This window comes from Geospiza fortis, unplaced genomic scaffold (assembly GCF_000277835.1).
Source record: "Geospiza fortis unplaced genomic scaffold, GeoFor_1.0 scaffold399, whole genome shotgun sequence".
Taxonomy (NCBI): domain Eukaryota; kingdom Metazoa; phylum Chordata; class Aves; order Passeriformes; family Thraupidae; genus Geospiza; species Geospiza fortis.
Window position 1 is genome coordinate 151,645 of NW_005054560.1, and position 13,877 is coordinate 165,521.

General features: G+C 48.3%; 1 protein-coding gene across 1 annotated transcript in view; it reads left to right on the forward strand.

Moving 5' to 3' along the window:
- ASTN1 (astrotactin 1) overlaps positions 1-13,877 on the forward strand; it is a 65,286-nt gene that overhangs the window by 15,869 nt on the left and 35,540 nt on the right. The window contains 1 exon segment of the mRNA XM_031064143.1: positions 8,782-8,969. Coding sequence (XP_030920003.1) covers positions 8,782-8,969 — 188 coding nt within the window.

Sequence of the window (13,877 nt, forward strand, 5' to 3'; positions counted from 1 at the left end):
TCTTTCTCTCCCTCTTTCTCTCCCTCTTTCTCTCTCTCTTTCTTTCTTTCTCTCCCTCTTTATTTTTCTTTCTCTCTTTCTCTCCCTCTTTCTCTCCCTCTTTCTCTCTCTCTTTCTTTCTTTCTCTCCCTCTTTATTTTTCTTTCTCTCCCTCTTTCTCTCCCTCTTTCTCTCTCTCTTTCTTTCTTTCTCTCTCTCTTTCTCTCTCTCTTTCTCTCTCTCTCTTTCTTTCTCTCACTTTCTGATGGGAAGCACCATTTCCTCCCCTCCCTGTTTCTCCTCCTCTTTCAAATCCCCACCCTGCACTCTCTGTCCTTCCTACAAAGGCGGCTGCCTCGGAGCAGCTTCGGCTTCAAAGTTCCCAAAATAACAAAGGTTAAAAGAAATTATTAAAAAAAAAAAAAGAAAGCACTGCTAAAAGATCAAGTCAGTGCCCCACTTGCACCTGGGCTCAGAGCTTCAAAGCAGCTGCAAAGAACCCCCACGATCTCCATGGTCAGGCTTCCCAATGCCTGTGGTCCTGCCTGCCCCCTCCTGCAGGCACAGGAGATTTGTAGCAGCCAGGATGGGGCTGCAGGTAAACTGGAAAGGGTGGGGGGTCCTGCAGCTTCTGCTGCCTGTGGGGGCAATTTGGGAAAGCCTCTTGTGGAGGAGGAGATTGTGGTGATGGGCAGAGCCATGCGGGTGAGGTGGGTGCCCCACAGCCCTGTTCCTGGCCACGCAGGGGGGCAAGCAGCTCCTCTGTGCCTCTGCTGGCTCCTCTGATTTATACAGATCATCAATATGACAATTATATACACCTGCAAATTTAATTACATCCATTTTCATCAGGCAGTGACAGATTTATGCCTCTGTTCAGTTCCTGTAAATCTCAAGGAAGCTTGACTAGACCCAAAGCGTTCCCATTGATTGCTGTGCACTGGCTGGGCTCTGGCCATCCTGCCAAGCTCTTCTTTCAAGAGTGATAAATTCGAGATGCACGGTTAACTTTTCCCCCTTCTACAGCTTTCTTCCTTCTTTTTTTTTTTTCCTTTTCCATTCTGCCTTTCCCATCTTTCAAAGCCTCCCCACAAACTTGAAAATGGAGCTTGAAATCGTGTAAGAGCTCCTAAGCACCAAAGAGTTTATGATGTTAGGCTGCAGCTGGCAGCAGCCCGTGCCTGCCTTCTCCATCCCATCCTCTGAGACCAGCATTGTTCCCTCCAGGAGGATCACCTCTTGGAAAAGCTCTCAGCCCAGCTGTGCCCAGGAGAGCAGACAAGGTTGTTTTGGTCCTTTTTGGGCCATCCCATATCTCAGGAAACCAACAGGTCGTGGCTCTCCCCCCAGGGGAGATGAGGAACAAGTGGCTGTGCTTGTTCCCCGTGCTGAGCACAGAAATGCCAAAATAACATCTCATTTTCCTGACCTCTTGGCCTTGGCACAACGAGAGCTCACACAGAGGAGTGTGTAGAAGTGAGCTGGAGTTCACCCTTGATGTGCAGCCCATGTCATCCCTGTGGAGCATCCCCTTGCTGTCCCAGCACCAGTGCCTGACCTCCCCTGCAGGATATGCTCTGTTGTTTTCCTAAGGGCCTGGCAGATGGGCTGCAGTGGCCAGCCATTACCTTCCCTGCCAGCCCCTGATGGATATAAATAGTCCTTTGCCTCCCTGTGGAAATTGCTGGCTGGCTTGTAAAGCTGAAGGGAATCTTGGCAAGTTATCTTGGGGCTGTAGGGTCCGAGAGCACGGAGGGCTGGGATTTGGAAAGGGGGAGTTTCTGGTTGGGTGTTAAAAGGATCACCTCTGTCACTAGGAGGGAGCTGCCCTGGGGTACCCCCTCCTCCCCTGGGGGAGCAGAGGGTCTCAACCACTCCCAAAGGGACACGTGGATGTGGGAGGCATCCTTGAATGCTGGCCTGGGTAGCACAAAGCTGGATTTGCTCTTGAACCCCAAGAGACTGGGCAGTGTGGGGGTAGTGGGTTGTTGTCCCTTGGCATCTGCAGCTAGCACTGATAATTGAAAACTGAAATTGATAATTTATCAATTGATAGTTTATCAATTGATAATTTATCAATTGAAATTGGAAAAAAAAATTAAAACTGCAGGATATCTATATTTGGTCCTTTCCCTGCTGCCCAGGGATTTCTCCACCTAGGATGCGCCTCTGGGCTCTCTGGCTCAATAGCTGCTGGTGGCTCTGTCTCCCCTGAATTCAGCACCTTTTGCACTGCTTTCATACTTTATAGTGTATGAAAAAGAACCTTTTGTTGGTTTTTACACTTGTAAATCCTTGCAAAGTGAGAAATGGTGAATAACCATTTTCTTTCCCAGTGCTCCACGGGCCTGATGGTTTTACAGGCTTTTATCATGTCCTCACCCTGTTGTTTGGTTCCTTTACTGAGGAGTCCTCACACCGTTGGTTTCTCCTCTTCACAAAGCCATTTGCAACATCTCATCTTCCTTGTACCCCTCCTCCAAGCCTCCCAAGCTTTGCCTCCTCCTTCTCGAGATGGTTGACCTGAATATCACTTGCAGGATTCCAGATCAGCTTGCTCTCACCAAGGTTGAGTTTCACCTGCCCACTTCCTTGCCCGCTTTCCTCCTGCGCTTCTCAGCTTCAGCTTTGAGAAGACTAAATTTAGCCTTGGTGACCAACTTTGCCATCCTCCTCCTCTTCCAGAGTGTTTCTGAGCAGCCAAGGTCCTGACAGAGATCTCCATGGGGCTTCTTGGTAACCTTCTTTCATCCTGAGAGCCAAACTCTTACTCCTCCCCCACCTGGTGGGCTTCAAGACGACTCTCCTTCTCATCCCAGCCCCACTTTGGTGCTTTGGGAAACTTCGAGGGTGGATTTTGACAAGAGCTTTTTGAAACGAGTCTGTCAAATTGGATCACCCTTATCTTCTGGCTCGCAGTGTTGGGTGACATGTATTCACTGATGCACCTACAGGTTCCTCTAACAAAGTGTCCAGGGCACAAGCAGAATTTACTGGTTTTTATTTTCTTGATGCACAACAGCTTTTATAAGAAATTGGGGTTTCCTCTGGCAGGTTTCTCTTCTCGAGTTGCTCGCCCTTTTGGAGTGATAGTGAAAATCACTTGGTGATTCTCCACTCCTTGGTGGAGTTCTGCAGTTTGTAGGTGAGCACCATCTGAGCTCAGGGGTTTGTGCCCTCCTTCTCACTGATTTGCTGGGAGACAGTTTAGCCAGGCTGGTAATTTTCCATGGCTGACTGGGAGCCTCTCCATCATTTGGACCCTTTCCACAGAGACCTGATCTTCCCTCTGGAATAGGTGACGTGACAGCATCGCAGGGTGAGATATCAACTACAGATGTGGTTCTTTCTGGGGTTTTTATTGCAGCATGGCATCTTGGAAGTGTCTTCACACATTCTCTCTATTTTCCTTTTGCTTCCTGTCGTGGGTGGGCACTTGGGTTCTTTTGAACATGACCGTGTCACCCGAGTGTTGGACCAGGAGGTGGATCTGCCTCCCTTCCCACATTTCCTCTGCAGTTCACAGCTATGGCAGATGGGACCAAAGTAACAAGACAGGAGTGAAAATCAAACACCAGAGAATGTCCCAATCTGCTTGTTTTTTTCCCCCAGCTTTAGGTCAGAATTGAGAAATGTGATGGAGCAATGAGCTTGCAGGGGAAGGCACCCAGGTGCGTCCTTGGGCTGGCGGGGAGGAGCAGGGCAAGGGGGGGCTGTCAGCTTCTAAAGCCGCCAGCTGCAGAGCAAACCTGGTCAGCTCAGCCCCACCAATGATGGGTCAGTGTCCTCTGCTCAAAACCAGCTCAGTGTCACCCCCAGAGTGACAGAGGATTTGGTGTTGAAGAATGGGAGAGGTTCGGGCTCTGGCATGTTTGGGACAGAAATCCCAGTTCAAGGCTGAGGCGTGGCTACAGCTTTGAAATGTAACTCCCTGGTGACCTTCCCAAAAGCAAAGGCACCCTGCATTCCAAGGAGAAACCTGGCTAGCTGTCAGCCAGGCTGGGGCAGGCTCCTCATGGCTCCACGTGTACCAGCCTCAGGCACAGGTGTTGTGATGGGGTGATCTCTCTGACCTAGCCTGAGAGTGGCTGCAGGGAGATCAGCACTGCCTCTTCCTCAAACCTTTATGTTCTCCCATATCTATGAGTCTTTTGGAGATTTTCCCCCAGGGGCCCTCTCCCATGAAGCAGGTTCCTAATATATACACTGAGGTTTGTGTTTGCTGGTATGGAAAAGCTGGATTGCCTTGAAAAGGCAGAATGACCTGCAGAATGAGCTGGTTCTTCTACCTGAGACTGGAGACAGGAAAAAAATGCAAATGAAATATGGGTAGTCAGTGATGAATGTGAATTTTTAAAGCGGGTCCATAAAAACATTGATATTATCCCATGAATTATCTGTCACTGAAACCCTGGAAGTATAAATGAGTTAAGTATCAAGATAAGCATTTTGACATCTGAATTGGTAGCAATGAAGGCCTGAGGTCCCAGCAGAGAGACCAAGTGACTCATGGTGGGAAGGTCCCCCGAGTCACTTCAGGCATTGCAGACCCTGGGAGGAGTGCAAGGCTGGATTTAGCTGAGTTCAAGCCCTTTAAAGGATGTGTGTGGTTTAGGTGTGGAGCAAAAGCCTGAGCTAATGGGGAGATTAAATTAAACGACAGTCAGGTTCTGGCTGGAAAATAAGGCAGGTTTAAATGTTAACGAGGAAATACAAGTCCAAGTCAAAATCTGTGCTCGGCTCTCTGAAATGGGTCTGTGGAGAGCAGCATTATGGCAGAGTTCATTTGACTTATTGGAGGCATCTATTAGTGCAAAACGCTTCCAAATGGAGAGGAAAATTGTTGTGCTGGGCGTTTTTTTCCCTCAAAATGCCACTGTGAGTTTTTAAGGCGGGTTGCTCTCCTTGTGTGCCACCATGCCAGGTCACAGTGAGGTGATGAGGACATGGGAGTGGGTCCAGGTCAGCACCAAGCTCATGGGCCATGGTTCTGATGTTGCACCAGCTCAGGTGGAGAACTGGGCTGTGACAGAGTGCTGCCTCCCAAAATCAGCACATGCAGAGGTGCTGCCTGCAGGAGGACTGGGCTTGCTTTGTGTGGGACAGCTGTCCCAAGGGAAGTGAGGCTGTTTGGGATAACAAAGAACAAAGCAGGCATAAATCCACACACCTCCAGCACCTTCACTCTGGTTTTTTGTCCTCTCCTCAAATTGCTCCTGTAGAACCTCTCTGTCCCCACTGCAGATGGTCTGGGAGGGGAGCAGCCAGGGCCCTGATGTTAAAAGCAGCAGCTGGGGCCTTTGGAGGCTGCTGCTCCTGCAGCTATGAAGGACCTGGGCCACGTTTGATACCAGGTGAATGTGGCACAGCCTAATTAGTGGCCTCCTACTGTTATTAACCTCTGACTCAGACAGGCTATTTTTTAACAGAGGTGCAAGAAGTTAATACTAGTGCTAATGGCTTCCTATCCAAGGCCTTAATGAAAGCCATGCAGGGACCAGGCTTTTCATCAATATCTTTCAAACTTTGAACTTGAAATTATCTTCTCCCCCCACCATTTTTTTTCTGCCTTTCTGCCCACTTTCCTGCCTCCTCTGGGACATCCTGGCCCCAGTGTACAAGCTGGTCAGGAGGGTTGGCACCTGCCAGCTCTGTAGCAGAGCTGACACCCTACAACATCCAGATAAATCATCCCAGTTGGTTTCATGGGTCACTGTAGCATCCCACCGGGTGCTGAGATGTCTGCTTGGAGAGCAAGACAAAGGGAAAAGTGAAATCTGTTGGACTGGGAAGAGAGAGAGTAAAGAGGTGCTATGTTAGGGAGGGAGCTTGGTCTTGATCTTGTCTTGGTCTTGCTTAATCCAAACTCCAAGAGAGCTTCACAGATGCAGGAAAGCATTTAAAAGTGCAAATTTTTCAAGGAGAAATGGAGTAGGATAGAGGCAGCTGACGTGTTGCTTGACACTTGAGGAAAGGAGGAGAAGGTCCAAGGCTGAAGCTCTCCCATCCAGGCAGTGCCTCTGGGCAGGAGCAGAGGTGGTGGAGCAGCCTTGTCCTGCAGGGCTCATAGCTGCCAGTTTGGGGTGATGGCAATGGATTTCTGGGGTCTTTTCCTTTGTCTCTTGCACTTCTGACCTGTGTGCAATGCAGCTGCAGGGTCACATCCTGATGTCTGGTGAAAGAGGAAAACCTGCTCAGTCTCTGCTCAGTCTCTTTGGGCTCTTCTAAAACAAGAACACATTTTTTATTGAAATATATTTTTCTTTTTAAAAAAATAAGCCTGTTTAAATAAATTTGAAATTATGACAACCTATTTTAAGGCTTAAATTTACTATAATCTATTAATCATTTAAATAACTTCCATCAAGGATTTCTTCTCAAATATTAATGAGCTGAAGGGTGCTGCTTTTACAGTGATATGTCAGATCAGGGGGAAAACATCTCTTACTCTAGCTTTCTAAATGTCACAATGTCACATACTTAGTATCTATTATTTTCACTCTTTACAATGGAGCAAATGCTGGTATTTACATTTTTTCCAAATGTCAGTATATTGAGTTCCTGCTGTGCAGGAAAGTTCTTGCCTTAATTACCCATAATTTCACGTTAGCAGGCAGGTGCAGGGAGAGTGTTTTCCTCCTTTTGAGCTGGTTCATACGAAGTTGAGAAGCCGTGGGGAGCTGGGAAAGCAGGCAAGCTTGATTTCCCCTCTCAGTCCATGAATAAAGACCATGTGGGAGAGGAGGAGATCTGCTGCTCCAAATCCCCCTGGCTCCCAGGACGGGCTTTTCAAAGGGGATCTGTGTCCCTGAACACACAGCTCAGCAGTCAGAGGGAATTCCAAAAGTGCTTCTGGCTTCTTAATGACTTAACTCTGGGTTTTGCTTCCCCCCCCAGCCTGGTGGAGTGCTCAGCATCCCTGTGCTGGGGACACTCCAAGTGCTCTGATCACCTCCAGAAACACAGCCCGTGCTGAGCACAAACACTCTGTGGCTGATGGTCCTTTTGATTAATCAAATCAGTTTGGGAGGATGAACCTGGTTCCCCATGCAGATTTTTGCCCCCCCTGCCCACCTCCCCCAGCAGCCAGCTCACTTAAGGCAGCCTAATGAAATTAATTAGCAGCAAATTGAAGACGTCGTTTTTCGGCGCTGTAATTGAATTCCAGTTTTCATTTGAAGGCAGCGTGAAACAAGCAAAATAAAGGTGATAATTTGCAAAGTGAGAGGGGTGCCTTCCCATTGCCAGCAATGGGGCAGATACAGGAGGGAAGGCTGTGCCTCAGTGGGAAGCTGATCATGTTTTTTCTGGTCACCCCAACAAAATCTGCTATTTTCACAAAAATAGCTAACAGGCTTGAGCTGATGGCTGAGATTGAGGTGGTGTGAGATGGTGATCAAGGTGATCTGGTCTGAGGGGGACACAGTGATTAAAACAGTGCCCATCTCTCCTAGAGAGAGGTGCTGGTGTTACCCTGTCTTTGGCTGAGAGCCAGATGTAGCATGTCCCTGAAATTTCGGAGCCAGCCAGGTTGAATTAGGTTTGATTTGGTGTTTAGTGCTCTGGAGCATGTGTGGTGTCCCTGCCTGGGTGTCCTCTACTTCCACGACAGCCCAGCTTTGTCCACCTGTCTCACTGCCCCAGACTCTGGAATTAAAGGTACTTAGGAAAAATAGAGTTGCTTGGGCAGAAGCTGCAGGCACCTCTGCAGGTCTTTGGGCCGAGTCTTGGGTGGAGAGCTGTAGAAGATGATTGAAACCTGAAAACCTCTGAAATCACGGCCAGGTTCATGTTTCACTGTTCACAAAGGATGGTGAATATTTTGTCTGCAATAATTTGTGATGTGCTCCCAGTGATCCCATGATGCTGCTGAGAATTTGTCCTGTATGCTGTGTTCCCAGTGTCTGAAGCTGTGTGGGTGGAACCTGCCCAACGTAGAGCTGGAAGGACACTGCTGGGTCCCTGCTGTCAGTCAGTGCTGTCTCCCTGCACCACAGCTGGAGTTTTGGAGAGGCCCACATCTGGATTATACCCAGAAATATGGCTTTACTCCCCTTTAGCCCTTCAGGTTGTGATTTATGTAGGGGCACCCATGGTGCTGGCAGGAGATTCTTGAGACTTCTGCTGGTCACAGTGACCCCAAGATGTGTCAGAAAGTCTTTTCCCAGCCTGGCGGTCAAAGAAGGAGTCAGAACTCTTCTGTTCTTGTTCTCAAGGTTGTTTATTGTTTCTTCTCTATAAAATTCTTTCTCTTGGCCGCACACTGGCTGCCCTCAGGGTGGTGTTATCTTTTTATACTAAAAACAACGTGTACATTATTTACCATAACTTCCCAATACCTATCACCTATGTTAGACAGTGACCTTCTACTCTAAACCAATCTAAAAATGCCGACATCACAGCAGAAGATGGAGGCCAAGAAGAAGGAAAAAGGCTGGACATGCCCAGATTTCTCCATCTTGCCTCCTGAACCCCCATGCTAAAAACCCCAAAAAACCTATTTTTCACCCTGTGACAAACTAACTATTATTCTACTTAGACTTTCGTGGCTTGCAGAACCTCATGTAAGGTTGGTAATTTTTTCCATGGGTCATAATAAAAGGCACAGGGGTCTTGGGCTCTGTGCCAGGGTCTCTGAGCCCCCTGGCAGGGGTTCAGGATGGGATGTCCTGAATTCCAACATCGATGACTAGAGGGTGTGCATCCTTTGGTCCCTCCAGCCATTGTTTTTGGGGAAGGGGTGAACATCTCCCACGAACCCTCTGCTCCACAGCTCCCCCCTGACCAGCTTTGCTCTTGCAGAGATCTCGGGCAACACGGATGACATCCCCCTGGTGCGCTGGCGGCAGCAGTGGCTGGAGAACGGCACCTTGCTCTTCCACATCCACCACCAGGACGGGGCCCCCAACCTGCCCGGCTTCGACCCCACCGAGGAGCCGCAGACCGAGTCGGCTGAGGAGGAGCTGAGGATCCTCCACATCTCTGTCATGGTAGGCTGGGGGGGTACTGGTTGTTGGTTTCTCTGGGTCTGGATTGAAGGCACTTGAGAGAGTAGTTCATGTTCAGACTCGGGTGTTTATTATGTTTTATCAGTAAAACAGTCTCACTACTGGAAGTTCAGCAGCAAGGCACAAAATGGCCAACAATCTCTTGTTACAAGGTCTTTCAAGACTAAACTAACCAATTAAGACCTGACACCTAGATTATTTCCCCTTTTAACCCAGTAAAAACCCTCTGATCCCACAGAGCCTGCAATGGGGACTTTTCTGCCCAATTACAAAATGCCCCCCAAACCAATGCAGAAGAAGCATGAAGAAGAAACCCAGGACAACACCCTGTGCCCTCCATCTTGCTTCCATCCACAACATACTAAAAACCCCAAACCCTAAATTTCTCCTAAATTTCTCACCTAGTGATACACCTACACTGCTCTCTATAATCTGTTTCACACTTTTGTGGATTCCAGTCTATCTTGAAGTCTGGGAAACTTTCTCCATGAATGAGGGTCAAAGTCAGTGCTGCCCTGGGGGTCAGGGCACCCCAGAGCAGAGAGAGAAATATTCCTGGTACCCTGGGTTTCCACAGTACGTGATGGGAAGGCAGCTCCTGTTTAGCTGTCCAGAAGCCTGTAGAAAATATAGTGGCTTTTGAAAAGCCATTTATTTCCCCATCTGGTTCCAGCTGCCCTAGGATGGGGAACTGTGCCCACCTTTGGGGTGGTTAGGATGCCCTGGGCACCTCTGTGAGTGTTGAATGCTGAGTGCCTTCACAGGCTGCTTCAAAGCTCTCCCTCCATCACTTTGAAAACACATTTATGGGGTGCCTTTATCCCTGGGGGTTCTGTGCTTGGAAGGCCTCAGCCACGTTAACCCAGGGTTAACTCCCACTGACTGGTCAGGAGCCCTTTGCCCAGTGCAGGGTGCCTGCTGCCCTGTGCCCTGGTGCACAGCCTGTGTCACAGTGCCACCAGGCACTGTCACCACCACTTCTATCAGCCTGGCAGCCCCCTGGCCATGGCTTCATGTGTCAGGGTCACACAGCAATGCACACCCAGCCACACAGAGAAAGGCAGAAAAAGGAGAAGTCTGTATGTTGGGGGAAGATCTGTGGTGTGTTGATTGAGTTTTTGGGTTTTTTTTGCGGGGGGGGTGTTAGCTTTTTTTTGTTGTTTTTTTCTTGGTTTGTTTTGGTTTTTGGGGCTTTTTTGGTGGTTTTTTTGTGTGTGCCACCAGAAGATAATTAGCCAGAGCCAATGTGTTGCAGAGGCTGCAAACAAGCTGTTCAGTGGTGTCTACCCTAATAAGAGCTTCAATTGCTCTTCCAGATTGCAGCCCCAGGCCAGCTTTCTCCTCCATCATTTGTGCTTGATTAGTCCAAGGGAAAAAAAAGAAATTGTTTGCAAGGCCACTCCCCAAAACATCTTGCACCATTATCTCAATTTCACTGTCTGCTCCCAGCTGCTCTAAGAGGGTGCATCACCTCTGGAGGGGCTGGCCCTGCTGTGGTCTTGATCTTCTTGGGCACTGCTGTAAGCCAAGATCAAGGCTGAAGTGCCTGGCTGCAGGTTTGTTATGGAGCTGATGAAAAGGATCTCTGCAGCTCATGGCTGTCAGACCAAAATGTGCAAATGCAGATCGAGTCCTCCCCTGCCCTTTTTCCCCATCACTCTCAGCTCTGCTCCGACAGCATCCCTGCTTCCTGACAAACAGAGGTTGGCTTTTGTGCCAGGAGTCAGGAGTTTCCAAGGCTGATTTCCTTTCTTTGCTGTGTGGTTGCCAAGGGAAGAGGTGTGAGTGATCATGTTCACAGGGGTCTCAGGATGAGGGAAGAGATGAGGATCTGACTCCATGTTTCAGAATGCTTGATTTATTATTTTATGATATATATTACATTAAAACTATACTAAAAGAATAGAAGAAAGGATTTCATCAAGGCTAGCTAAGACTAGAAAAAGAAGGAATGAATAACAAAGGCTTGTGTCTTGGACTCTTTGTCTGAGCCAGCTCACTGTGATTGGCCATTAATTAGAAACAACCACATGAGACCAATCACAGATGCACCTGTTGCATTCCACAGCAGCAGATAATCAATGTTTACATTTTGTTCCTGAGGCCTCTCAGCTTCTCAGGAGAAAAAAATCCTAAGGAAAGGATTTTTCATAAAAGATGTCTGTGACAGGTGTGAGTGCATCCATTGTGACCGAGGTCTGCTCATGGGCTGGGTGAGGAGCACTCCCACACCCATCCCGGGCAGGGCTCCTCTCCCAGCCTTCACATGGATGCTGGGCTGTGGGGAACAAGGCACAAAGGGATTTCAGTGCTCCTGTGCATGGAAAAAGGGGCTATGAGGTGGTAGTCTGACCCTCTCCAATAGGCAGGAGGTAGAGGAGACTTCAGTTCTGGCTTTCATCCTCCTCTCAGAGCCTCTTGTAATCTCAAGAGTCCACAGGCTGCTTTTCTCAAGGATAATTTGAGCTCTCATACTACTGGGGCAGAAGAAACTCATTTTCAATGGAATAACAAGTCTCTTTTGTGAACCCATGGCCACTGCCATGTGAAAAAAAACGAGCATCCACCAGATTCAAGCTCCAGCTTGGTCTCTCCTGTTCACCAGCATGGGTGTATGGCAGAGCTTGCTGGTGTTTGGGGGATTTCATGTGCATACAGAGGGTGAAGGAAAGCCAGGAAGGCCCTGGAATTCCTCCTACCTGCTTGTCATGCCACCTGCAGGTGGGTTTTCTCTAGGGTGATGGAGAGCCACGACAGAGGAGGCCACCCCTGGTGGGGATGGGGATAATCCCCACTAATTTGTGGATCACAGGAACTCACAGGGATTGGAGCATGATACAGAATTAGGCTCCCACTTTGCCACTAAAAATCCTGCATGACTATGCCAGGCACTTTATACAGAGGCATGTAGAGATGGAATCAGACTGATACAGAGATTAGATATTGGGAAGGAATTCTTCACTGTGAGGGTGCTGAGATCCTGGCATAGGCTGCTGGAGAAGCTGGGGCTTCCCCATCCCTGGAAATGTTCAAGGCCAGGTTGGACAGGGCTTTTGGCAAGAGTGTTGGAATGAGGTGAATTTAAGGTCCCTACCAACCAAAACCATTGTAGGATTCTGTGGTTTCTATGATCCAGGGCCAGTTTTCAGCCCCAGCAAGATTTTCTGACTTCCTGGCTGTAGGCTCCCTGGCCAGAAAGTTGCCAGCCAGCCCCCTGACTTCTGCAGGACTGATGGTCTCCTGAATCACTGAGTTTGTTTCCTCTTTCTTTCTTTTTTTTGTTTGTTTTTTTTTTTTTATTTTTATTGTTTGGGTTTTTTTGTTTTTGTTTTTAAAGAAAGTTGGGAAGGAGGCTTGGATAGTGCATCACAGCTCCATTATTCTGGAAATGAAAGTGGGTTAAACTGTAATGGCCATTAAACTTCCTTTTCCAGCTGCCTCTCCTGCCTCTCATTCAATAATTCCCCTAATGTTTTATCCTAATGGAGTAGATTATTACTATTATTTTATTTTCTCAAGATCACCTGTTGCACGGAAAAGAGGAGGGAGACCGGTGCTGTGGATGGGCTCTGAGCTCTTAACTGGCTCCACATGCTTTTTCTTGTTATTATTGTGATTATTCTTGGCAGATTGTGCATAAGGGGCCAGTTTGGGGCTTTCATCTCACCGCCCTCCATCTGTGACGTCTTGCAGGACGGTGATCTTGGGGACAGTGGCAGGATGGCAGGGCCAGGTGCAGTTTTGGGGTCCATTCCTATGGGACAGGAGCTCTTTCAGCCTCTTTCCCCAAACATGCTCCCCAAACAACACTTCAGTCATCTGCCTGTCTCAAGCCTTGATCTCTTTTAATCTGTGCTGCAATTTCTGCCGGATACCCTGGGAACATCTCCCAAGATTGAGAGTGACAGCGTTGAAACCGGCTGGAAATGGGTCAGAAAAAGTTGCCCGTAGGAGCATTTGCCTGGAATAAAGCTGATCTCTGTTTTCAAAGGCAGGAGAGTGAAACAAAACATGCTTTGCTTTAAATGCTGCTTTTTCATGCCTCGCTGGCAACTTCAACACTGGTCCAGCCCAGGGCAGGCTCCAGGCCAGCACTGGGTGCTCCTGGTGCCAGCAGACTCTTGGTGATGGGCTCTCCTTTCCGCCCTGGAGCATCCCTGGGGTGTTTGTGTCCCAGGGGATGGCAGATGCCAGCCCCTGGCTGTCACTATGGGACACAAAACAACACGAGCACACACAGCGCTGCTCTCGAGGTGAAGAAAAGGGAAGTTTATTTCCTACTCCAACATTTATAGTTTTCCAAAAGTGACAGTGGATTGGAGGGTGAAGGTGCCACCTCTCCAATGACACTGGACAAACCAACAGTCTATCAAATTTCTCCTCTTCTGTCGGGATCTTTAGCTTGTCAGAGTGACCCTGAGAGAAGTTAGAAAGTCTCTTTTCCTAGCCCAGTGCTTGAAGAAGGAGTCAGGGCTCTTCATTTCTCAGTCTCAAGGTTGTTTATTGTTTCTTATCTATAAAAGTCTTTCTCCTGTCCTGTTGAGGTCTGCTCAGCAGGACAGTTCCAGGCACTGTGCCTGCCCCCGGGGCAGTGTTGTGTCTTTATACTAAAAACTACAATGTACAATGTTTACAATTACATTCCAATACCTATCACCTACGTTAGACAGTGAGCTTCTACTCTAAACCAATCTAAAAGTGCCAACATCACAGCAGAAGATGGAGGCCAAGAAGAAGAAGTAAAAAGACAGAACACGCCCAGATCCCTCCATCTTGCCCCATGAACCCCGATTCTAAAAACCCCAAAATCTACTTTTCCACCTTGTGATAAATTCACTATCATTCTACTTAATTTGTCATGGCTTGCAGATCTTCATCTAAGGTTGGTAA